Source organism: Oncorhynchus clarkii, chromosome 26 (genome assembly GCF_045791955.1).
Source record: "Oncorhynchus clarkii lewisi isolate Uvic-CL-2024 chromosome 26, UVic_Ocla_1.0, whole genome shotgun sequence".
Classification (NCBI taxonomy): Eukaryota; Metazoa; Chordata; class Actinopteri; order Salmoniformes; family Salmonidae; genus Oncorhynchus; species Oncorhynchus clarkii.
In genome coordinates, this window is record NC_092172.1 from 8,208,416 (window position 1) to 8,235,774 (window position 27,359).

At 42.3% G+C, this 27,359-nt stretch overlaps 1 protein-coding gene across 1 annotated transcript; it reads left to right on the forward strand.

The window, feature by feature from the left end:
* The first annotated feature begins 19,407 nt into the window (after nucleotides 1-19,407).
* LOC139385176 (apoptosis regulator BAX-like) lies at nucleotides 19,408-25,842 on the forward strand. Its single transcript, XM_071130273.1, has 6 exons — nucleotides 19,408-19,713; nucleotides 20,424-20,472; nucleotides 20,565-20,726; nucleotides 22,346-22,478; nucleotides 23,031-23,135; nucleotides 24,207-25,842. The coding sequence occupies exons 1-6, from the start codon at nucleotides 19,647-19,649 to the stop codon at nucleotides 24,303-24,305; spliced, it is 615 nt and encodes a 204-aa protein (XP_070986374.1). The 5' UTR covers nucleotides 19,408-19,646; the 3' UTR covers nucleotides 24,306-25,842.
* Nucleotides 25,843-27,359: the final 1,517 nt, after the last annotated feature.

Sequence of the window (27,359 nt, forward strand, 5' to 3'; positions counted from 1 at the left end):
CATGTTTGACGGTGGGGATGGTTTCTTGGGGTCATAGGCAGCATTCCTCCTCCTCCCAACACGGCAAGTTGAATTGATGCCAAAGAACTCTGACCACAACACTTTCACCCAGTTGTCCTCTGAATCATTCAGATGTTCATTGGCAAACTTCAGACGGGCATGTATATGTGCTTTCTTAAACAGGGGGACCTTTCGGGCGCAGCAGGATTTCAGTCCTTCACGGCGTAGTGTTTTACCAATTGTTTTATTGGTGACTATGGTCCCAGCTGCCTTGAGACAATTGACAAGATCCTCCTGTGTAGTTCTGTGCTGATTCCTCACCGTTCTCATGATCATTGCAACTCCACGAGGTGAGATCTTGCATGGAGCCCCAGGCCGAGGGAAATTGACAGTTCTCTTGTGTTTCTTCCATTTGCGAATAATCGCACCAACTGTTGTCACCTTCTCAACAAGCAGCTTGGCAATGGTCTTGTAGACCATGCCAGCCTTGTGTAGATCTACAATCTTGTCCCTGACATCCTTGGAGAGCTCTTTGGTCTTGGCCATGGTGGAGAGTTTGGAATCTGATTGCTTATGTGGACAGGTGTCTTTTATAGGTAATTAGGTAATTAAGGTCACAGTTATGAAAACGTAGGACACTAAAGAAACCTTTCTACTGACTCTGAAAAACACCAAAAGAAAGATGCCCAGGGTCCCTGCTCATCTGCGTGAACATGCCTTCGGCATGCTGCATGAAGGCATGTCCGTACTGTGAGATGCCTAAGACAGCGCTACAGGGAGACAGAACGGACAGCTGATTGTCCTCGCAGTGGCAGACCAAGTGTAACAACACCTGCACAGGATCGGTACATCCAAACATCACACCTATGGGACCGGTACAGGATGGCAACAACAACTGCCCGAGTTACACCAGGAACGCACAATCCCTCCATCAGTGCTCAGACTGTCCACAATAGGCTGAGAGAGGCTGGACTGAGGGCTTTTGTAAGGCAGGTCCTCACCAGACATCACCGGCAACAACGTCACCTATGGGCACAAACCCATTGTCGCTGGACCAGACAGGACTGGCAAAAAGTGCTCTTCACTGACAAGTCGTGGTTTTGTCTCACCAGGGGTGATGGTCTGATTAGCGTTTGTCGTCGAAGGAATGTGTATTACACTGAGGCCTGTACTCTGGAGCGGGATCGATTTGGAGTTGGAGGGTCCTTCATGGTCAGGGGTCGTGTGTCACAGCATCATTGGACTGAGCTGGTTGTCATTGCAGCCAATCTCAATACTGTGTGTTACAGGGAAGACATCCTCCTCCCTCATGTGGTACCCTTCCTGCAGGCTCATCCTGACATGACCCTCCATCATGACAATGCCACCAGCAAAACTGCTCGTTCTGGGCATGATTTCCTGCAAGACAGGAGTGTCAGTGTCCTCCCATGGCCAGTGAAGAGCCCGGATCTCAATCCCATTCAGCACGTCTGGGAACTGTTGGATTGGAGGGTGAGGGCTAGGGTCATTCCCCCCAGAAATGTCTGGGAACTTGCAGGTGCCTTGGTGGAAGAGTGGGGTAACATCTCACAGCAAGAACGGGCAAATCTGGTGCAGTCCTTGAGGAGGAGATGCACTGCAGTACTTACTGCAGCTGGTGGCCACACCAGAAACTGACTGTGACTTTTGATTTTGAACCCCCCCTTTTTCAGGGACACGTTATTCAACTTCTGTTAGTCACATGTCTGTGGAACTTGTTCAGTTTATGTCTCAGTTGTTAAATCTTATGTTCATAAAAATAGTTACACATGTTAAGTTTGCTGAAAATAAACGCAGTTGACAGTGAGAGGACGTTTCTTCGAGTTTAGACTCTCTAATGTACTTGTCCTCTTGCTCAGCTGTACACCGGGGCTTCCCACTCCAGTTTGCGCTGTTCTGTGAATGGAGTATTACACAGCTTTGTACGAGATCTTCAGTTTCTTGGCAATTTCTCACATGGAATAGCCTTCATTTCTCAGAACAAGAATAAACTGACGAGTTTCAGAAGAAAGTTATTTGTTTCTGGCCATTTTGTGCTGATGCTGATGCTCCAGATACTCAACTAGACTAAAGAAGGCCAGTTTTATTCCTTTTTAATCAGCACAACAGTTTTCAACTGTGCTAACATAATTGCAAAAGGGTTTTCTAATGATCAATTAGCCTTTAAAATTATAAACTTGGATTAGCTAACACAACGTGCCATTGGAACACAGAAGTGATGGTTGCTGATAATGGGCCTCTGTACGCCTTTATAAAAATTCCATTAAAAAAATCTGTTGTTTCCAGCTACAATAGTCATTTACAGCATTAACAATGTCTACACTGTATTTCTGATCATTTGATGTTATTTTAATGGTCAAAAAAACGTATTTTCTTTCAAAAACTAGGACATTTCTAAGTGACCCTGTCACATCTGCTCCCCCAACGCACTCTACTGTTCATTCTGTGTCTCCTTGACCTGCCACCACTCCCCCAGTACTCTCTCCCTCTCCCTCTCTCTCTGTGTGTGTGTGTGATTGTGTGGGTCGGAGACAAATGTGCTGGAGTCAGAGCAGATCCCCACCAGCTGCAACCTGTTCCATAATCAAGACCTCTACAAATACTCAGCCCTGCCACTTACACGCTGCCAGATTGTAATCTCTGATCAGTCAATGTATGTTTTTAGCCGTTTGTTACTATTCAGAGCCTGTTATCTGTTTGTTCCTGGTTTCCCTTGCCTGATGCTGTTTTCCTCTTCGCTACAGTTCTGCCTGCTCTGACTCTGGTCCCTGTCTCCAGTCCCATGTCTCGTCATCCTGCTACTCTGTCCTGGATTCCCCACTCTACTACTCTTGGATTCCCCTCCGGACCTGCTTACCCTGTCTCAACCCCTCTCGTTCCAGCTTCAGCCTCCACACATGGTTTCCAGCAACCTGCCCGAGCTTCCCCTGACTTGCACTCCATCTCCCCCTGTGTTTTAATAAATACCTTGGTTACTTCATCCCAGTCTCCTCGTCTGAGTCTGCTCTTGAGTTCCACTCCGCATAACAGACCCCGAATTTTTGAACGGTAGTGTGTGTGTGTGTGTGTGTGTGAGTACATTCCTGCAAATCGTATGATATGTTACGAATGCCAATTAGTACAAAATGTTACGAATTTGCAAGTGCTTAAGATCTCGTTCAATCTACTTATTGAATGCGGGCATTGTTCTAATATTCCATACTCTGACATTGCTTGTTTACATTGTTCAGAATCTTTTTATTTTTTGGAGTTGTGTGTATTGTTAGGTATTACTGTACGAGCTAGAAACATAAGCATTTCACTGTACCTGCGATAACATCTGCAACATGTGTATACGACCAATAATATGATTTTATTTTATGTTGAGGTAGCCCTGCCTGGGATTTAATCATATTATTTTGGTCTACTGGATAAGACGTTGGGTTCCCGAGCGAGAGAACGGGGTTCACCTCCTACATGAGCATTTAAATGAATGACTAATAAAGCTGTGTAATGTAAGGAGCCATTGAGTTACAATTGTTTACCATTTTTGTGGAACACTTCCAAAGCTGTGCTTCAATCTTTTACTTTCAAAGCTGGCACACATCTTTTAATTTCAACCCATTTCATGAACAAAAGTACTATATGATACACTAGTTTTTCTACTTGCAGTTGAACATAATGTCCTGCTATTTCAACAAAGTAAAGGCTATGCCACAGTTTGCTATACTATGGACATTTGGTGGTGAATGTTGGTTTGAGGCAACATCAGGTCAAAGTGTACTTGCTCCCTAAGAGTCCTCCAAAATCTTAATTTAAGATAGCCTAATTATTATGTTGAAGAACAATCTGGCCTCAATGGCCATGTACTCTTATAATCTCCACCCGGCACAGCCAGAAGAGGACTGGCCACCCCTCAGAGCCTGGTTCTTCTCTAGGTTTCTTCCTCGGCTCCTGTCTTTCTAAAGAGTTTTTCCTAGCCACTGTGCTTTTACATCTGCATTGCTTGCTGTTTGGGGTTTTAGGCTGGGTTTATGTATAAGCACTTTGTAACATCTGCTGATGTAAAAAGGGCTTTATAAATACATTTGATTTGATTGATTTGGTCAGTGGAGCAATACACAGCAACAGACAGAATATCAAAAGAGATGAGCACAGCATCAAAAGCCCTAACCTGATACCCTGTATTTAAGTGTATGCTGTACAACCAATTCTGTATATCAACCAATAGCAGGCATGTTACAAAAACGTTGGGAGATGTACACAAGGGTCTCTAAACTATAATTAAGCAACAAGGCCCAAGGGGGTGTGGTATAATGGCCATTATAAACTGGGTGGTTCGAGCCCTGAATGCTGATTGGCTGACAGCCTTGGTATATCAGACCATATATCACGGTATGACAAAACATTTATTTTTGCTGCACTAATTACGTTGATAACCAGTTTATAATAGCAATAACGCACCTCTGGGGTTTGTGGTATATGGACAATATGACGTTAAAACGGCTATTTACTCTGTTCCATCTCACTGCGCAATCCATTGTCTCGTCAGCCCTGCAATTTATTTTATTTTATTTTACTGTTATTTTACCAGGTAAATTGACTGAGAACACATTCTCATTTACAGCAACGACCTGGGGAATAGTTACGGGGGAGATGAGGGAGATTATAAACTTGATCTCCTCTATAAAAAGCATCTAGACATGTGTCCAAGTAGCACTTTCACTCACTGATCATTTCTCTTGATCCACAGCCACATAGAGTCTCTATCGGCTGCCTCTGCCGGTCTTGATGGAATTCCGCCTGTTGGTCCCTGCGATGACCACACTGACACACACACATACAAAACAAAACACTACACTTGATTATAGATAGGCATTCATAGCACCTTTAGTGGAGAGAGATTTTCGAAATAAAAGTTTAATTGTACAACTGAAACTTGTATTTTTGATGTCCCATTATCCAACCCCTGACACACCAAACACAACAGGCTGTGTATCATGATGAGTAACCTTGCTTGAGACCTTGTGGTGCACAGGAGTCCAGGGTTAGATTCCAGTCTGTGCCAGGGTGGGTCTCTGCTAGGAAGGGGAAGTCAAATGGGGGTGAAGTGTAACAGGGGTAGTTTAGTTTTGTGTAACCCTGTGTGATAATTTGAAGACTTGCGTTAGTTCCTCCAAGATAAAGGAGATTACACCTTGGAACCATTTTGTGGTTGAGCCTTGCTCAAGGGAACAACATTTTACATTTTAGCATATACTCTTATCCAGAGCAACTTACAGTAGTGAGTGCATACATTTTCATATTTTTTTTTTTATATTAGTGCCCAGTGGGAATTGAATCCACAACCCTGGCATTAAAAACACCATGCTCTACCAACTGCGCTTCAACGGCAAGAAATAGCATCTAAGTTTAGGTACCAGCAACCTTCCAGTTGCAGGGTCACATCCACCAGATTTTTCCCATCAGACCCAGAGTGTAAACCAGCATAGTTCAGCAAGGTAACAAAAGGCACAGGTTTAAACTCTGTTGATAACACCAGCAACTGCAACAACCCCCAGATTGTGTATGTCAGCGTTGGGATTCAAACTGGCAACCTTCCAGTTACTGGCCTAACACTAACCTCTTTAGGTATCAAGACAGGTTACTCAACACCAAAGCATGGTTTACAGAGCCACCTTCGTTACGCTCCACCACCCATTTCACCTTCTCCTCAATCTGGGTCACGGCACTAATGGGACAGACTGGTTTCTAACCTAGGTCTTCAGGCCACAAGACTGTGTTACGCTGATAAGTTTAAGCATAGGCATAATCTCAGTATTCAGCTCTAAGCTCTCAGACAAGTTTACTCCACACCTACATCACTTTTTCAGGTGCCATCCCCTACTGCCATGAGTAAGGCACTTTGCCCCTAAAATTCAAAGACTGTTCTGTGTTTGGTGTGTCATAGGGTTGGGTACTGTGACCATTATACAATAGTCTTTTGTTTAGGTATTTGTTTTGCCTTAGTATGTCTCTGTGATTTTGTCACATGCCTATGTGTGCCTGTGACAGTGGTGTTTATTCATGGATAGCCCAGGACAACAAAAACTAAAAGTGTGTACTGTATGACAGAGTCATAGACCGTTTCGTCAACATGAAAGACAGGAGGATGGCATTGACGCTTCTCTACAAATAGGGTGAGTCAACATGTTTTTTTCTACTCGCACGAATGCACACACGCATGCATGTGCACACACAGAAATCAAATCCATGGACAGCAACATCGTATTTAGCTTATGTTGACGAGACTAAATGGTTTTTGGTATCTTTTAGTTGTCACTGTAATAAAATAAGCATAGGTGATTTGATTATGTTAAAAAATATATGTTGAAATGGTCCTGGATTAGTGGAGTCAGCTCCTGTTTTCTTAACTCTCCATGGTTAATCAATAGTTGTTTAGTCGTCCAAAACTTAACTTGCTTGACCATGCTGTTTGTTACATGCATTATGCTTTGTGGACGTCACCGGACAGCGGTTGCTCTCCGGTTTTGTGATGAAACAAAGGTGTGGTTGAATTTATTGTGCCACTGTGTCTTCTTAATGTCTCAGCCTTAGGCCCATATATCACGATGGCAAGGCATATGAACTAACAGGTTATAGAGCAAACAACGCAATTATCACAACACATAAGTTGTAATAGGGCTTTTTTTTCTGGCTTGGCTTCCCTAGTCATTTTACCCATGCACTGCTACTGGCCTGTGAGTGTTTGTAATACATGTTGAGTCTGTATGTGTTGGTACCAGTACGTGTGTTTTGGTAAACACTTTAAGGGGGTATACAGAATGCATACATAACATCTTTACGAAACCATTAAAAACGCCTTTGTGGATGTTGCAGTATCATTCATAATAACCTCCATAACACATTTATACAACATTTCATATGTAACATTCAAAAAGGTCTGTACCAAATGTGGTGCTTTTATCATAAAGTGAACAATTGAGTCAAATTGTGCAGCTGAACCACTCCACTACTCTGGCTTATGTACTTATGTGTATGTACTTACATAATTGACCAAAACACACACCACATAATTACATTACATTAGTACAGGCCTAAAGTGATATACCGAACCAGTCTGATACTTGGGGGTGTCCAGTAAACCAATAGGTTCTCCCCTAGCCACAAAGCCACAATAGGCTACCTGCTTACACTGGTAGTGGAAATCTATCAACATCACACCCTACACTCTAAAATTAGGTGTTCAACAAGGGTTCTTCTAAGATTCTCAAAGTCATTTTCAAGAACTCTAGGGTTCTTGGCACTGAAAATTGCCCCCAAAAGGTTCTTTCATCAACCCTATAAGAGGTGGGGTTCTTTGAGGAACCGCCTAAGTTGGTGGGGGTTTTGCAGGAACCTAACTGCCCAACAGAAACATTTGGATTTGAAAGGACAGCAGGTTCAGACACTTAACTGAAAAATATAAAGATCTCAATTTAAGGTAAGGTTCGTCCTTGGATGATCTAAATGTATATATTGTTTTCTGATGATACCATCTATCTTTTCATATTTGTGCAAATCTTTCTAAAACTGAAAATGGACACAATTCAATGGATATCAATCGACAAAGAGGTAAGAATGTGTAGGCTATAAGAACATGAAGGCTAGCTGTGTTGGGTGCAGATGACTGAACTGCTCACTTTTGTCTCTATGTCTGCAGGTACACAGACGATGAGGCATACAAAGGTATGTCAATTGGTATTGGTATGTTATTGTCACGAATCTCGCCGAAGATGGTGCCTCTTCCTGTTCGGGCGGCGCTCGGCGGTCGTCGTCACCGGCCTATTAGCTGCCATCGATTCCCTTTCCGTTTGTTTCTGTTTATTGGGTTTAATTGGGTACACCTGTTTTGAGTTAGTGTTTGTTTGTAGGCTATTTAAGGGCACTAGGCCCGCTGGGTAATTGTGCGGGCTTGTTTTCTGTTTTTCTGTCAGTATTTTTCCTGACAGTTTTAGTCGGTTGTATTTTGGGACGGGTTGTTTCATGCGCCCTGGTGTTTTGCATGTCGTGGCTCCACAGTCTATGGAATAAAATATCCACGTACTGAATTACCTGCTCTCTGCGCTTGACTCCTCCACTCACCATTGTTAGAAGTTGTAACAGTTATGCAGATCACATTTAGTATCCTCCTCCCTTACCTCTTGTAAGGACCGATACTGGAGATGAGAAGCAGGTATGGGGAGTCAACATTTAACAAAGCACAGACATTAAAGAGAACGGGAACAGCGTCAGCACTGGGTAAACATAATGACATACAAACATTAATCTTGAAGCAGGGAACAGAGCTTGGGAACAGACAGATATAGGGGAGGTAATGACACAGGTGATTGAGTCCAGGTAATTCCAATAATTGCTGATGCGCGTGACGAGGGAAAGCAGGTGTGCGTAATGATGGTGGCCGGAGTGGTAATGCTGGGGAGCCTGGCGCCTTTGAGCGCTACAGAGAGACCAGGCGTGACACCTCTTCAATGAATATCCCATAGGCCTATACATTATGGATAATAATAACAACAGGGAGGGGGGGGCTAGTTCAAAAATGTACCTCAAAAGGCTCTTCAAAAGGTTATTCAAAGAATTTATAGAGGTTCCCCAATAGTTTCAATTTGAAGAACCCCTAAAGGATACTCCAGGAACCTTTTATTTTTAGAGTATATAGGTAATGTGGGAGCTGATGGTAGAGCCGAATACCCCATGTGTCTTCCACGCAGGCATTGTGAGACAGTCCATTGGGCTTTTGTTATGTGGTAGAAAAAACAGACAAGCAAGTTGGCTGGAGGGAAGCAGGTGGAGTGTGAAAGAGTTGGGTTGTGATACTAAAATCGCATGTCTGCTCATCAAAACAGAAATGACACAGCACCACCTATAGGGCTGGGCTATTAGTGACCATGTAACAAGTAACAATGCTGTGTTTATTTTGGTGCTGCTCTGGGTCGGTGTCATCTTACCGATAGGCTATCTCTAGTGGAGGAAAATTCCATAAGGCAACAGTGACATCCCCTGACAAGTTTGTAGTTTGAGTTTTAAGATTTGTGAAAAGGTAAATCCCATGAATGTAATGTATGATTTAATTCAAACTTCATTTCAGTGTCTGCATAAACACAAATTCACTACTTTGTTTTAACTAAAATGTTCATTTAAATCATGTGTGTCAATGTTCTGTTTGTTATTGTGTAATTTAGGCTATTTAAAAACGTAATTAAGTCAATTTAAGGATGTGGGTGTCAGTCAGTGTAATGCCTGCGCGTGTAGCTTTTAAATCCTGCAAGACAATCATTTAGCCTAGGATACTCTAGGCTACAACAGGGGATTTCAAACTTTTCATCCACGGGGACCCCGTCTAGGCAAACCGGCGACCCCTTGAACTAAAATGAATAGGTTCATTATTTAACCTCCCCACATAATAACTGGAAGAGGAAGTGTCAATTCTAACATAGCCTATTAGCTAGAAAGGTATCATTGCAGTGGAAAGACATATTGCTGTTGTAATGCTAATGATCTGCAATTCTAAACATTTTTCCATTGAGCTGAGAGAACATTTTGCAGATTTGAAGCTAATTTCCAGCAATCCAGCAGTTTCGCCTGGAGCTGAAAGACAATTTTGTGGTTTTAAAGCTAATTTCCTGCAATTCTATGCATTTTGCCATAGCTAAGGCTGTGTTCCTCTACTCAAACAACAAAATCACTGAGCATGTGTCATGTATACCAGTTTTCAATTTTCGATTCTCCCTGACTGTCTAGTCTTTATTTGATTGCTAGTTCTCAAAGATGGTATTATTAAAAAATATACTGTATATAGTTCAATATCTTTTCTGCATGCTTTCTATCTGGCCCTGAATCACAGTTTGAAAACCCCTGGGCTACACTGTACTACAATATAGGATCAGGGAATGGAGCATGGCAGTACCAGCGGCTAGATACTGAGTTTCCTGAAGTCCCACAAGAAAATGGAATTCGTGTTGGAGGCCCAGGCAAGGAAGAGGGTGGATGGTGAGAAGAAGCAGAAAGAAGGGTGCGAGGTGCAAACACAAACTGTGAAATACAGTGGGGCAAAAAAGTATTTAGTCAGCCACCAATTGTGCAAGTTCTCCCACTTAAAAAGATGAGAGAGGCCTGTAATGTTCATCATAGGTACACTTCAACTATGACAGACAAAATGAGAAAAAAATCCAGAAAATCACATTGTAGGATTTTTTATGAATTTATTTGCAAATTATGGTGGAAAATAAGTATTTGGTCAATAACAAAAGTTTATCTCAATACTTTGTTATATACCCTTTGTTGGCAATGACAGAGGTCAAACGTTTTCTGTAAGTCTTCACAAGGTTTTCACACACTGTTGCTGGTATTTTGGCCCATTCCTAAATGCATATCTCCTCTAGAGCAGGGAGGTTTTGGGGCTGTTGCTGGGCAACACAGACTTTCAACTCCCTCCAAAGATTTTCTATGGGTTTGAGATCTGGAGACTGGCTAGGCCACTCCAGGACCTTGAAATGCTTCTTAGGAAGCCACTCCTTCGTTGCCCTAGCGGTGTGTTTGGGATCATTGTCATGCTGACAGACCCAGCCACGTTTCATCTTCAATGCCCTTGCTGATGGAAGGAGGTTTTCACTCAAAATCTCACAATACATGGCCCCATTCAATCTTTCCTTTACAAGGATCAGTCGTCCTGGTCCCTTTGCAGAAAAACAGCCCCAAAGCATGATGTTTCCACCCCCATGCTTCACAGTAGGTATGGTGTTCTTTGGATGCAACTCAGCATTCTTTGTCCTTCAAACACGACGAGTTGAGTTTTTACCAAAAAGTTATATTTTGGTTTCATCTGACCATATGACATTCTCCCAATCTTCTTCTGGATCATCCAAATGCTCTCTAGCAAACTTCAGACGGGCCTGGACATGTACTGGCTTAAGCAGGGGGAAACGTCTGGCACTGCAGGATTTTAGTCCCTGGCGGCGTAGTGTGTTACTGATGGTAGGCTTTGTTACTTTGGTCCCAGCTCTCTGCAGGTCATTCACTAGGTCCCCCCGTGTGGTTCTGGGATTTTTGCTCACCGTTCTTGTGATCATTTTGACCCCACGGGGTGAGATCTTGCGTGGAGCCCCAGATCGAGGGAGATTATCAGTGGTCTTGTATGTCTTCCATTTCCTAATAATTGCTCCCCCAGTTGATTTCTTCAAACCAAGCTGCTTACCTATTGCAGATTCAGTCTTCCCAGCCTGGTGCAGGTCTACAATTTTGTTTCTGGTGTCCTTTGGTCTTGGCCATAGTGGAGTTTGGAGTGTGACTGTTTGAGGTTGTGGACAGGTGTCTTTTATACTGATAACAAGTTCAAACAGGTGCCATTAGTACAGGTAACGAGTGGAGGACAGAGGAGCCTCTTAAAGAAGAAGTTACAGGTCTGTGAGAGCCAGAAATCTTGCTTGTTTGTAGGTGACCAAATACTTATTTTCCACCATAATTTGCAAATAAATTCATTAAAAATCCTACAATGTGATTTTCTGGATTTTTTTCCCTCATTTTGTCTGTCATAGTTGAAGTGTACCTACAGTGCCTTGCGAAAGTATTCGGCCCCCTTGAACTTTGCGACCTTTTGCCACATTTCAGGCTTCAAACATAAAGATATAAAACTGTATTTTTTTGTGAAGAATCAACAACAAGTGGGACACAATCATGAAGTGGAAGGACATTTATTGGATATTTCAAACTTTTTTAACAAATCAAAAACTGAAAAATTGGGTGTGCAAAATGAATCAGCCCCCTTAAGTTAATACTTTGTAGCGCCACCTTTTGCTGCGATTACAGCTGTAAGTCGCTTGGGGTATGTCTCTATCAGTTTTGCACATCGAGAGACTGACATTTTTTCCCATTCCTCCTTGCAAAACAGCTCGAGCTCAGTGAGGTTGGATGGAGAGCATTTGTGAACAGCAGTTTTCAGTTCTTTCCACAGATTCTCGATTGGATTCAGGTCTGGACTTTGACTTGGCCATTCTAACACCTGGATATGTTTATTTTTGAACCATTCCATTGTAGATTTTGCTTTATGTTTTGGATCATTGTCTTGTTGGAAGACAAATCTCTGTCCCAGTCTCAGGTCTTTTGCAGACTCCATCAGGTTTTCTTCCAGAATGGTCCTGTATTTGGCTCCATCCATCTTCCCATCAATTTTAACCATCTTCCCTGTCCCTGCTGAAGAAAAGCAGGCCCAAACCATGATGCTGCCACCACCATGTTTGACAGTGGGGATGGTGTGTTCAGAGTGATGAGCTGTGTTGCTTTTACGCCAAACATAACGTTTTGCATTGTTGCCAAAAAGTTCAATTTTGGTTTCATCTGACCAGAGCACCTTCTTCCACATGTTTGGTGTGTCTCCCAGGTGGCTTGTTGCAAACTTTAAACAACACTTTTTATGGATATCTTTAAGAAATGGCTTTCTTCTTGCCACTTCCATAAAGGCCAGATTTGTGCAATATACGACTGATTGTTGTCCTATGGACAGAGTCTCCCACCTCAGCTGTAGATCTCTGCAGTTCATCCAGAGTGATCATGGGCCTCTTGGCTGCATCTCTGATCAGTCTTCTCCTTGTATGAGCTGAAAGTTTAGAGGGACGGCCAGGTCTTGGTAGATTTGCAGTGGTCTGATACTACTTCCATTTCAATATTATCGCTTGCACAGTGCTCCTTGAGATGTTTAAAGCTTGGGAAATCTTTGAGACTATCACAGTGCAGGTGCATTTATACGGAGACTTGATTACACACAGGTGGATTGTATTTATCATCATTAGTCATTTAGGTCAACATTGGATCATTCAGAGATCCTCACTGAACTTCTGGAGAGAGTTTGCTGCACTGAAAGTAAAGGGGCTGAATAATTTTGCACGCCCAATTTTTCAGTTTTTGATTTGTTAAAAAAGTTTGAAATATCCAATAAATGTCGTTCCACTTCATGATTGTGTCCCACTTGTTGTTGATTCTTCACAAAAAAATACAGTTTTATATCTTTATGTTTGAAGCCTGAAATGTGGCAAAAGGTCGCAAAGTTCAAGGGGGCCGAATACTTTCGCAAGGCACTGTATGATGAAAATTACAGACCTCTCTCATCTTTTTAAGTGGGAGAACTTGCACAATTGGTGGCTGACTAAATACTTTTTTGCCCCACTGTACAAGCAGAGTACTTTCTCCTTTGGGTCAAGTTCAGGACAGAAAATTGCATGTTGCACGTCTGAAAACACTGCAGTCGACGTTCAGTGAACTTGAAATTGAACCTGACAAAAGTGAGGAGGAAGAACCTGCGTCGTCAGGTGAGGTGAAGGCTTCTGAATCTCATCCCAATGATCAGGAAAATGCCTGGGATGACTCTGGCCCAGTGGGAGTACGATTCGTGGAGTAAGTGGATCCATGCCTTTTGCATGATCTGTTTATGGAAGGAGTTGAGTTGTGTCAATTCAGTCAAAGCATCCTGAGGGGAATTTTTCTGTGTGTCAACTGCTCATAGGCAGGGGGCGTTTCGAGACTCGGGATGAAAGCAGTATCTTGCCACTGGTCCTGCTTTGGAGCAGAGCACTGTTGAAAGGAGTGATAACTGGGGTGCGGTTAAGTGTTAAGTTGGATCGACCGAAGTTTGGGATCCCTGTTGTCTGTGATGCGCGCCATTTGGTGCAACACAGACGTTTGGTGCGGCATAGTTTTGGTGGAATTTTTGGGGGACTTTCAATTGTGGGGGCGGCGATGTTGCTGGGGATCAGAAATGTCCACAAGTGAGACAGATTGAAGTTCCCAGGATGAGAGCAGTGCAGAATGTGTCATATGGCGTCGTTTCATGGGCTCTTAACCAACCGTGCCATTTTGTTTGTTTTTTAAAAATGTTTGTACATAATGTTGCTGCAACTGTCTCTTATGACCGAAAAGAGCTTCTGGAAATCAGAATAGCGATTACTCACCTTGAACTGGACAAATAATTTCTCTTTAATGAGTCGGATGAGGGAGATTTACTCCAGACACCCGAACAGACCCTCATTTCCGTCATTTGCAGGAGAAAGAGACGGGAAAGATATGGCAGAAAGAGATTGGGGTGCCTTGTGAGGATCCGCCAAAGAGCGGCTAATCTGCCCTTGCCATCCGTACTAGTGGCCAACGTACAATCCCTGGGGGGAAAAAATGGACGAGCTAAAAGCAAGTATATCCTACCAACTGGACATTGAAAACTGTAATATCTTATGTTTCACTGAGTCGTGGCTGAACGACGACATGAATAACATACAGCTGGCGGGTTATACAATGCAACAGCAGCTTCTGGTAAGACAATGGGTGGTGGTCTATGTATATTTGTAAACAACAGATGGTGCACAATATCCAAAGGAAGTCTCAAGGTTTTGCTCGCCTGAGGTATCTCATGATAAGCTGTAGACCACACTATCTAACTAGAGAGTTTACAGCTGTATTTTTCGTAGCTGTCTACATACCACCACAGACGGATGATGGCACTAAGACCTCACTCAATGAGCTATATTATCACCATAAGCAAATAAGAAAACGCTCATCCAGAGGTGGCGCTCCTAGTGGCCTAGGGACTTTTATGCAAGGAAACTTAATCCGTTTTACCTCATTTCTATCAGCATGTTAAATGTGCAACCAGAGGGGAAAAAAACTCTAGACCACCTGTAATCCACACACAGAGACGCGTACAAAGCTCTCCTTTCGCTCTTCATTTGGCAAATCTGACCATAATTCTATCCTCCTGATTCCTGTTTACAAGCAAGAATTAAAGCAGGAAGCGGTCATATGAAGCTGATGCTAAGCTACAGCACTGTTTTGCTAGTACAGACTGGAATATGTTCCAGGATTCTTCTGATGGCATTGAGGATTAAACCACATCAGTCACTGGCTTCATCAATAAGTGCATCGATGACGTCGTCCCCACAGTGACTGTACGTACATACCCCAACCAGAAGCCATGGATTACAGGCAACATCCACCATGAGCTAAAGGGTAGAGCTCCCGCTTACAAGGAGCAGGACTCTAACCCGGAAGCTAATAAGAAATCCTGCTATGCCCTCAGACGAACCATCAAATAGGCAAGGCGTCAGTACAGGACTAAGGTCGAATTGTACTACACCGGATACGACACTTATCGGATGTGGCAGGGCTTGCAAACTATCACAGACAACAAAGTGAAGCACAGCCGAGAGCTGCCCAGTGACACGAGCCTACCAGATGAGCTAAATTACTTCTATGCTAGCGTCAAGGCAAGACACACTGAAACATGCATGAGAGCACCAGCTGTTCTGGACAACTGTGTGATCACGCTCTCCGCAACCAACATTCACAAGGCTGCAGGGCCAGACAGATTACCAGGACGTGTACTCCGAGCATGCGCTGACCAACTGGCAAGTGTCTTCACTGACATTTTCTACCTCTCCCTGTCTGAGTCTGTAATACCAACATGATTCAAGCAGACTAACATAGTCCCTGTGCCCAAGAAAACTAAGGTAACCTGCCTAAATGACTACCAACCCGTACCACTCACGTCTGTATCCATGAAGTGCTTTGAAAGGCTGGTCATGGCTCACATGAACACCATTATCCCAGAAACCCTAGACCGACTCCAATTTGCATACCGCCCTAACAGATCCACAGATGATGCTATCTCTATTGCACTCCACACTGCCCTTTCACACATGGACAAAAGGAACACCTATGTGAGAATGCTATTCATTGACTACAGCTCAGCGTTCAACACCATTGTGCCCTCAAAGCTCATCATTAAGCTAAGGACCCTGGGACTAAACACCTCCCACTGCAACTGGACCCTGGACCTCCTGACAGGCCGACCCCAGGTGGTAAGGGTAGGTAACAACACATCCGCCCCGCTGAATGTCAACACGGGGGCCCCTAAGGGGTGCATGCTCAGTCCCCTCCTGTACTCCCTGTTCACTCATGACTACACTGCCAGCCACAACTCCAACACCATGTTTGCTTTTGCTAATGACACAACAGTGGTAGGCCTGATCACCAACAACGACGATACAGCATATAGGGAGGAGGTCAGAGACTTGGCCGTGTGGTGGCAGGACAACAACCTCTCTCTCAACATGATCAAGACTAAGGAGATGGACTTCAGGAAAAGGAGGATTGAGCACATCCCCATTCTCATCGACGGGGCTGTAGTGGAGCAGGTTGAGAGCTTCAAGTTCTTTGGTGTCCACATCACCAACAAACTAACATGGTCCAAGCACACCAAGACAGTCGTGAAGAGGGGATGACAAAACCTATTCCCCTTCAGGAGACTTAAAAGATTTAGCATGGGTCCTCAGATCCTCAAAATGTTCTACAGTTGCAGCATCGAGAGCATCCTGACTGGTTGCATCACTGCCTGGTATGGCAACTGCTCGGTCTCCGACCCAGAGGATAGTGCGAACGGCCCAGTACATCACTGGGGCCAAGCTTCCTGCCATCCAGGAACTCTGTACCGGGCAGTGTCAGAGGAAGGCCCTACAAATTGTCAAGGACTCAAGCCACCCTAGTCATAGACAGTTCTCTCTGCTACCGCACGGCAAGCAGTACCGGAGCGCCAAGTCTAGGTCCAAGAGACTTCTAAACAGATTCTACCCCCAAGCCATAAGACTACTGAACATCTAATCAAATGGCTACGCAGACTACTTGCATTTCCCCCCTTTTACACAGCTGTTACTCTCTGTTATTATCTATGCATAAGTCACTTTAATAACTCTACCCACATGTACAGTATATATTACCTCAATTACCTTGAACCTTGAATGGTGCCCCCGCACATCTGTACCGGTAACCCCCTGTATATAGCCTCGCTATTGTTATTTTACTGATGCTCTTTAATAATTTGTTACTTTATTTATTTTTTTGTTGTATTTTTGTTGGTTAAGGGCTTGTAAGTAAGCATTTCACTGTATTCGTGTTTGCCAGGGATGGGGAAAACGTGTGACACTTCTCCGGCCCCTGAGGACCTGATCTAACAGCGGACAAAACATTAAGAACACATTCCTAATATTGAGCTGATTTATCGAGTGACATCAATAAGGGATCATAGCTTTTTCCTGGATTCACTTGGTACAGTTGATGTGGGAAGTTTACATACACTTAGGTTGGAGTCATAAAAGCTTGTTTTTCAACCACTCCACAAATTACTTGTTAACAAACTATCATTTTGGCAAGTCAGTTAGGACATCTACTTTGTGCATGACACAAGTAATTTTTCCAACAACTGTTTACAGACAGATTACTTCACTTATAATTCACTGTTTCACAATTCCAGTTGGGTGAGAAATTTACATACACTAAGTTCACTGTGCCTTTAAACAGCTTGGAACATTCCAGAAAATGGTGTCATGGCTTTAGAAGCTTCTGATAGGCTAATTGACATTATTTGAGTCAATTGGAGGTGTACATGTGGATGTATTTCAAGACCTACCTTCAAACTCAATGCCTCTTTGCTTGATATCATGGGAAAATTGAAAGATATCAGCCAAGACCTCGTAAAAAAATTGTAGACCTCCACAAGTCTGGTTCATCCTTGGGAGCAATTTCCAAACGCCTGAAGGTACCACGTTCATCTGTACAAACAATAGTAAGCAAGTATAAACACCATGGGACCACGCAGCCGTCATACCGCTCAGGAAGGAGACGTGTTCTGTCTCCTAGAGATGAACGTACTTTGGTGTGAAAAGGGCAAATCAATCCCAGAACAACAGCAAAGGACCTTGTGAAGATGCTGGAGGAAACAGGTACAAAAGTATCTTTATTCATAGTGAAACGTGTCCTATATCGACATAACCTGAAAGGCCACTCAGCAAGGAAGAAGCCACTGCTCCAAAACTGCCATAAAAAAAGCCAGACAACGGTTTGAAACTGCACATGGGGACAAAGATAATACTTTTTGGAGAATCCTCTGGTCTGATGAAACAAAAATAAAACTGTTTGGCCATAATGACTATCGTTATGTTTGAAGGAAAGAGGGGGAGGCTTGCAACCCGAAGAACACCATCTTTACCTTGAAGCACAGGGGTGGCAGCATCATGTTGTGGGGTGCTTTGCTGCAGGAGGGACTGGTGCACTTCACAAAATAGATGGCATCAAGAGGGAGGAAAAGGATGTGGATATATTAAAGTAACATCTCAAGACATAAGTCAGGAAGTTAAAGCTTGGTCTCAAATGGGTCTTCCAAATGGACAATGACCCCAAGCATACTTCCAAAGTTGTGGCAAAATGGCTTAAGGACAACAAAGTCAAGGTACTGGAGTGGCCATCACAAAGCCCTGACCTCAATCCTATACAAAATTTGTGGGCAGAACTGAAAAAGTGTGTGCGAGCAAGGAGGCCTACAAACCTGTCTCAGTTACACCAGCTCTGTCAGGAGGAATGGGCCAACGTTTACCCAACTTTTTGTGGGAAGCTTGTGGAAGGCTACCCAGAACATTTGACCCAAGTTAAACAATTTTAAAGACAATGCTACCAAATACGAATTGAGTGTATGTAAAATTCTAACCCACTGGGAATGTGATAAAATAAATAAAAGCTGAAAAAAATAATTCTCTCTACTATTATTCTGACTTTTCACATTCTTAAAATAAAGTGGTGATCCTAAATGACCGAAGACAGGGAATTTTTACTAGGTTTAAATGTCAGGAATTGTGACAAACTAAGTTTAAATGTAGTTGGCTAAGGTGTATTGAAATGTCTAACTTCAACTGTATGTCCTGGAAAGAGCAGGTGTCTGTAATGTTTTGTACACTCAGTGTATATACCACTATCCCCAACACACCTCGCCACTCCTTCCCACTACTTTGACCCAAACAGATCCTACACCAGGCCGTTGGCCTAAAGAGGCTAGACACCCTTCTCTCAAAACCCCCTGTAGTTCTTTTGCACCTAAATATGAGGACATATAGACTGACCAGGTGAATCCAGGAAAAAACTATGATCCATTATCGATGTCAATATTTAAATCAACTCAATATTAGGAAGATGTTCTTAATGTTTTGTACACTCAGATCAGGTCCTCAGGGGCCGAAGTGGTGTCACACATTTTCCCCATTCCTGGCAAACACAGCTGATTAAACAGATTGCATTCTAAACTGAAGATCATGACTAGTTGAGTATTGGAGTCTGGTGTGTTAGCTGGGTCTGGGGCAAAAGTGTGACACCAATCAGGTCCCCGAGGACTAGAGTTGCCCATCCCTGGGTTAGATGGTGGTGCAACACATTTTCTTTGTGAACGAATGTGCAATGCACTTTCCAAACTGTGAAAGGCAGCAATACGCAACATATTGTCTAGTCTGCGAGAAAGACACACGAAGAAGAGGCGTCGTTTAGACACACAACAAGCAGCCCAGGGCACTTACACAACCCACTGTGTATTTCCGTGTTACTTCCTTGTTCTGTCTTATCTTTGGTATTTTTCTGGAGAGAAATGTGTAGACAGCGGTAATTTTTGGGGGATTCGGCTACTTATCAATGCGAGCGACAGATACGCATAATAATAGTTTTCTTTAGATCCCCGCCTTGCGGTTACTGATTCGTCAAGACCCGCTGAGGTGATCAGGAGCTGTAGGACTTCTTCACCCCAGTACTTCTGGTCGATGGCAGACTCCCGAGAAAGACGGAAAACCGGCGAAGATGAGCCTCAGGGTGCAGTCGGGGGTGAAGGTAAATATTAATTTGCGCTTGAGACTTTGAAAGATCGTCACTTAAATTTTTAAAATCTAAAATATTGTCAACTAACACAGAATCATTGGTTACGATCGAAGCGATATTTTGTTTTTCCCTGATCTTTCAGCATGTAGGCCTAGTTAGACTAATTAGCGAAATGGTGAAAACAGTCTTAGTGAGGTCGGCTATTTCAACATGTAAAAATCTAGCACTAAAAATAGCACTAAAAACTATTTTGGGCTACACACTTTGAGCTTGGAAGGCCATATAAATGTCCTTTGACGTCATTCCACTGTAACAATGTGAAACAAAAAGTGTAATACTAGGTCAAATCAAAATCATAAGTTCGGAAAGTCGAACTCTAGAAAGAGGCCCGAGTCCCCGACTTGGAATTCCGAGTTGGATGACTGTTCAAATCGTTTTTTTCCGAGTTCAGTTTTTTTTTAACGCACTGAAGTTGGAAGTTAGAGATTTCCGAGTTCCCGAGCTTCCAGTTGTTTTGAACGCGGCATAACTCTAACCCCCAAGTAAAGTGGCATACAAAGTCTACATCATAAAGGAAACATGCAGGTTCTGGAAGTGAGAAAAAGTCTCTGCCAATTGAATTGGAGCACAATGCGTGATTAACACATCTATCTGATCACCACAATAAACTGTCATGTCATTAAACATTGATAATAAAATCACTAACAACATCTTTGTAACAGATGTCATCGACGACAGAATTATGGAACAAGGAGCTGTTGTTTTAAGAGGGTAAATAAACTTAGCACTAGTACCATTAGTATCCATCCTGATTATCACATTATCCATTTTCACAAAATATTTGTACATTTTTATCCATGAAGGTATGTCATAGAGAGGGTCAGTGCAGAAAACCCAGAGAGACGTTTGACTCCAGAGGACCTTGGTGGCAGACCCAACGAACTAGAGGACCACCAAGTCAAAGACGTGGTACAACAGCTGCTGCTGATCGCTGATGACCTGAACAGAAATGCTGAGCTACAACAGTATGACATTATTTTCTTCTGAATTAGCATATTAGTTACAGTGCCTTCAGAAAGTATTCATACCCCTTGACTTATTCCAAATGTTGTGTTTCAGTCTGAATTCAAAATGGGTTAAATTATTGTTTTTTTTCACCCATCTACACACACTATCCCACTTGACAAAAGTTTTTATTTTTATTTTTTATGTTTGCAAATTGATTGAAAATGAAATACAGAAATAGTCCATTTACATAACTATTCACACCCCTGAGTCAATACTTTGTACAATCACCTTTGGCAGCGATTACAGCTGTGTGTCTCTCTTGGTAAGTCACAAAGCGCTTTCCACATCTGGACATTTCCCCTTAGTTATTTTCAAAATTCTTCAAGCTCTGTCAAATTGGTTGTTGATCATTGCTAGACAACCATTTTCAGGCCTTCCCGTAGATTTAAGTCAAAACTGTACCTCGGCCACTCAGGAACATTCACTGTCTTCTTGATGAGCAGCTCTAGGTGTTTTGGGTTATTGTCCTGCTGAAAGGTGTATTCATCTCACAGTGTCTGGTGGAAAGCAGACTGAACCAGGTTTTCCTCTAGGATTTTGCCTGTGCTTAGCTCTATTCCATTTCTGTTTTATCCTGACAAACTCCCCAGTCCTTAACGATTACAAGCATACCCATAACATGATGCAGCCACAACTATGCTTGAAAATATGGAGAGTGGTACTCAGTAATATGGTGTATTGGATTGGCCTTCAAAATAACACCTTGTATTCAGGACAAAAAGTTAATTGTTTCGCCACATTTGTTTCAGTATTACTTTAGTGCCTTGATGCATATCTTGGAATATTTTTATTCTGTGCAGGCTTCCTCTTCCAAAGTCACCATTGGCCTCATGGTGAAATCCCTGAGTGGTTTCCTTCCTCTCCGGTAACTGAGTTAGGAAGGATGCCTGTATATTTGTAGTGACTGTGTGTATTGATACACCATCCAAAGTGTAATTAATGACTTCACCATGCTCAAAGGTATATTCAATGTCTTGTAGAGATGAGGTAGTTATTCAAAAATCATGTTAAACACTATTATTCCACACAGAGTGAGTTCATGCAACTTATGTAACTTGTTAAGCACATTTTTACTCCTGAACTTACCGTATTTAGGCTTCCTATAACAAAGGGGTGAATACATACGGACTCATGACATCAGCTTTTAATTTTTAATTAATTTGGAAACATTAAAAATAAACATAATTCTAACTTTGACATTATGGGATATTGTGTGTAGGCCGGTGACAACAAAACAATTCTAAATTTAATCAATTTTAAATTCACACTGCAATGCAACAAAGTGTGGAATTAGTCAAGAGGTGTGAATATTTTCTGAAAGCACTGTATTTGGCTGGTCTATGTGATGGTGGTGGTTTGATGTACTATTTTACTCAAGCAACAAAGAATATAAGCCTGGATGTGAACACAAATGAGTATATTCCCATATCCTATTGTAGTGGTTTGGCAAATTGTCATCAAATTAAGAACTTTATGATTGTATCATTGTTTAATTTCCTTGACAACAAGAAACATGGAAAGAGAAACTCTTACTTTTCCTCATTTTCTAATTATTTGTCTCTCCTTCCTCTGACAGCCTAATAAGCACAGTCCAGGTAAACTGTGTCCAGGATGTGTTCTTCTCAGTGGCCAGGGAAATCTTTGCAGATGGTATCAACTGGGGCAGAGTGGTCTCCCTGTTTCACTTGGCCTATAAGCTTATTTACAAGGTAAGACTTGGAATGTGCCTGTTACTGAATATGAAATCATTGAAACTTACAATTGTAACGTTTTTAAATGCCAGCAGCATACCACCCTGCATCCCACTGCTGGCTTGCTTCTAAAGCTAAGCAGGGTTGGTCCCTGGATGGGAGACCAGATCCTGCTGGAAGTGGTGTTGGAAGGCCAGTAGGAGGCCCCCTTTACTCTGGTCTAAAAAAATAATAATCCCAATGCAGTCCCTGTGTAGGGTGCCGTCTTTCGGATGGGACGTTAAACGGGTGTCCTGACTCTCTGGTAACTAAAGATCCCATGGCACTTAACCCCGGTGTCCTGGCTAAATTTCCAACCTGGCCTTCATACCATCACGGTCCCCTAATCATCACCCGTTTACAATTGGCTCATTCATCCCCCTTCCTCTCCCCTTTAACTATTCCCCAGGTCGTTGCTGTAAAAGAGAACATGTTCTCAGTCTACTTACCTGGTTAAATAAAAAATAGTAAAATAAAGCAGAATGAATCTCCCCTCACACTATGTGTATATTTGTTATCCCCCTTTCCAAGGCACTGACACAGAACCACTTAGAAATCATCAAGAAGGTTATTAGCTGGGTATTACAGTTCATCAGGGAAAATGTCTCCGCTTGGATCCGACAGCAAGGAGGATGGGTGAGTACCCTGCTGGAGTATGCCAACATACCCGTACAGATGTACAATGGGACTATATTTTATTTTAAAAAATACCACAAGAGCAGAGACGCTATCACAATCAACACATACATGCAGTAAAGAGATCAATTGAAAACAGACTGTGGGGGATAGAGGACTGACGAGGTCATTTAATAAATTACATTTTTTAAAAGCTGATCTAACAAAGTGGATATTTTGTCAAATCTGTCATGATGTATGTGTTCGAAAAGGCCCACAATGTGCTTACTAAAATCTGTTTTGGTGCATAATATTTAATGTCCTTTTTGGGTTTAGAAAATATGTCTGCTAAATGTCAACCACCGTTCGGATAAGCTGATAGCGTAGCTAGCCATATAGCAATTAGTGGTGGTGTTTTTAAGTTGTTTTTAAGTGTAATGCAATTGATTGGTAAAGATGACGTGAACATGTATTGCGGGAGACATACATACAAGCGTTGTACAGTTTTTTTTTTTTTTTTCTTTACACCGATGGTGTCAAATACACAAATAAACAATAGCCTAAATGTAGGCTAACTTCGATGGGCGGTAATGAGGAGATTCTGGATCTATCCCCCACAGCGTTTCCATGGCTTGTCAGTTATTTTGGACAAACTCTTATTAACTGATCTATTCAAGAATGCACATCTGACAAGAATAGCCATAAGTCACACGCCCATCGGACAAACCAAAATGTAAACGATGCTAGTTGGTAAGTTCTCCGTATGGTGACTCACACATGCATGCATATCAAGAGGAGGAAGCGCTCACTCCTACTCAAATACGACCATGCACATATGTGTCCTTAACGGCCGATGCAGGCAGGCAGTTCCGATGTGGGTAACACAGAGTTCAGCTACCTGTGCCACGTCACAGTACTGTCAGTTCACGAAGCGAAGCTTGTTTGATGATGAGTAACCTTGCCTCACGCCTATAGATCCCAGAACGAGCACTAAAGGCTTTAGCTCAGCCTAGTCCAGCCTATGACTCCTGTTAGTACGGACAATCGTAATGGTTCCACTGTTGTGTGATTGACTTTTCGTTTTGCTTGCAGGAGGCGGTTGTTAGCACCGTGTCACATTGGCGTACTGTGTCGCTTGTGGCTGCAGTGGCTTTCGTGATGGCCGTGGTTTACTGGAGGAAAACACGCTGACGTCATCTCAGGAAGTGCCCTTGGTGAAATCAAAGTGCCCTTAAAATGTGGACAGTTCTCTAGGAAGACAGGTTAGGTTCCTGTGCAGTTGATTTGACTTTGGGGCAAAGGTGACCTAGTAATCTTTATTTTTATATGTGTATATATATATATGATGAATTGATCTGAAAAGGGAGATTCAGGGGCCTTTTGGTACAGTACTCCAAACTGAGCAAGTATTTATTAGTACCAATGTGAAACGGAATTTTTCTATTGCTCAAAAAATAACCTTGTAAGGTGTTTTATTGAACATTGTTTTATTGGACATTAGATGTTTTATTGAATCCCAAATCTTCTATTGATTTGGAATTAAAAGTAAACCACTACTATTTTTTCACAGCTCTAAATAGGTATTATATACAGTGGGGCAAAAAAGTATTTTGTCAGCCACCAATTGTGCAAGTTCTCCCACTTAAAAAGATGAGAGAGGCCTGTAATTTTCATCATAGGTACACTTCAACTATGACAGACAAAAATCCAGAAAATCACATTGTAGGATTTTTAATTTATTTATTTGCAAATTATGGTGGAAAATAAGTATTTGGTCAATAACAAAAGTTTATCTCAATACTTTGTTATATACCCTTTGTTGGCAATGACAGAGGTCAAACGTTTTCTATAAGTCTTCACAAGGTTTTCACACACTGTTGCTGGTATTTTGGCCCAGTCCTCCATGCAGATCTCCTCTAAAGCAGTGATGTTTTGGGGCTGTTGCTGGGACATCTACTGGCTTAAGCAGGATTTGAGTCCCTGGCGGCGTAGTGTGTTACTGATGGTAGGCTTTGTTACTTTGGTCCCAGCTCTCTGCAGGTCATTCTTGTGATCATTTTGACCCCACGGGGTGAGATCTTGCGTGGAGCCCCAGATCGAGGGAGATTATCAGTGGTCTTGTATGTCTTCCATTTCCTAATAATTGCTCCCACAGTTGATTTCTTCAAAACAAGCTGCTTACCTATTGCAGATTCATTCTTCCCAGCCTGGTGCAGGTCTACGATTTTGTTTCTGGTGTCCTTTGACAGCTCTTTGGTCTTGGCCATAGTGGAGTTTGGAGTGTGACTGTTTGAGGTTGTGGGCAGGTGTCTTTTATACGGATAACAAGTTCAAACAGGTGCTATTAATACAGGTAACGAGTGGAGGACAGAGGAGCCTCTTAAAGAAGAAGTTACAGGTCTGTGAGAGCCAGAAATCTTGCTTGTTTGTAGGTGACCAAATACTTGTTTTCCACCATAATTTGCAAATCAATTCATTAAAAATCCTACAATGTGATTTTCTGGATTTTTTTTCTCATTTTGTCTGTCATAGTTGAAGTGTACCTATGATGAAAATTACAGGCCTCTCTCAACTTTTTAAGTGGGAGAACTTGCACAATTGGTGGCTGACTAAATACTTTTTTGCCCCACTGTATATGTATCTGAATGGACCAAATGTCTTTTAAATCGTGGCAATCATGCACACATGTTTAATAAAAATACCTTTGCCAAAGCAAAGTAATATTGAATTTGTAATTTACTTTTAAGTGTTTTCTCGTTAACTCCACTTTCTGGGGAAACTTTGGTTTGGGACCATACTAACTCTTTCATGGTTTGACCAGATCCCTCTTTAACTAATATGTTTTATGGTTCTTTCTCCTTAAACCTGAAAGAATTGCCCAATCCCAAGGGTGGGCAATCTTGCCCACCAAAGGCTGATGTGGGTGTACGCTTTTGTTCCAGCCTAGAGGTAACACCTGATTCCACTAATCAATCTTGTATAATAGAAGGACATGCAGTACTATGCTTAAACCTCAAGATGTCGTAGTACTCTTATGAGAAGTATGTTTGCGTAAATTGGAATTGTACATAGTTTAGACTGTTTCACAAACTAAATCTGGTCTGCGATATAAATGATAGATGCCTTTCACCCAATCCTTTCTTACCTTTCTCACAGTTAGTGATTCTGTTGTTAGTCCTTTACCTTTCTGACAAAATGAACATGCTGGGTTACATGATCAATGATATTACATAACAAATGCCTTTCAATTAACCTCATTAGACTGCTCTAATTGCAAAAATGATGAACATGTATTATTAATCCTGTATTAATTGTCTCAGTGTAAGTGTAATTAACTCTTCTCAACCAAGGGCCGGATTCAATCAAGACCGCAGGAAAAGGACACCAATGAAACATTCTGTTATTCCCTGCACAAGGGAAGGTTTTTGTTTCATTGTGTAAATACTCACCAATAAGTGTGTAAAAATCTTATTTTATGCAACTGGTGCAATGTGATTTTTATTCAATGCAGGTTCCCGCAGTGTGAGTCTGATTGAATTCTTCGACGCCAGTATTTAACATTGCGTCACATTAAAAGTGTCCCTTGCACGTGACGATTTGCCAATGTCTTCACCTGAGTACTGCTTTGCCTGGTCCATCTCCAACAGACACAGCTGTGTAAATTGCACCGGTCTTAGCACCCCCCTTATTTGCAAGGATGCAGAATCCAATCATTTTGAAGAATATTGTGTGTGCACGTTTTTTTTCTACCTCATGATTCCTATTTTTACAATTAGTCATTGAATGTCCGACAGAAACAGGGGTTGCCGATTTCTGGGCCTGAGGAAAGATTTAACTTTAATTTCCCGCTCCCTATTGGTAGCATACATTCTGAATCAAACCATAAAACGCCTGCTAGATCACATGCTCAACAGGCGTCTGGCATCTCACTCTAGTCAGCTGACATCTTTAGCCAATCTGCTGAACATGGCTGTCACTGGAAATGTCAGCCGCGAGGTAAACACAGGGCTAATAACCAGTGATCCACGCGACCTCTAAAAAGTGAAGGCAACCAAATGTCACTCAGTGGTGCAGTCGATACAGAGGAGAAACCCTGAGTGACATCAGCCCAGTCATCACTGCGTCATCAGAGAGGGTAACACACTGACAGTGGACTGGTCTCTGCACTTCACTAGATCCCACAAAACATCCTGCTGTACATGTATTGCCATTTGTAAATGGATGGTTGTTTACAATTTAGGTAAT

Excerpts from the sequence above, each read along its gene's own strand:
- LOC139385176 (XM_071130273.1), top strand. The coding sequence starts at position 19,647 with ATGGCAGACTCCCGAGAAAGACGGAAAACCGGCGAAGATGAGCCTCAG. Across the intron at positions 19,714-20,423 it reads GGGTGCAGTCGGGGGTGAAG|ATGTCATCGACGACAGAATT; the intron begins GTAAATATTAAT and ends TCTTTGTAACAG. Across the intron at positions 22,479-23,030 it reads CCTATAAGCTTATTTACAAG|GCACTGACACAGAACCACTT; the intron begins GTAAGACTTGGA and ends CCCCTTTCCAAG.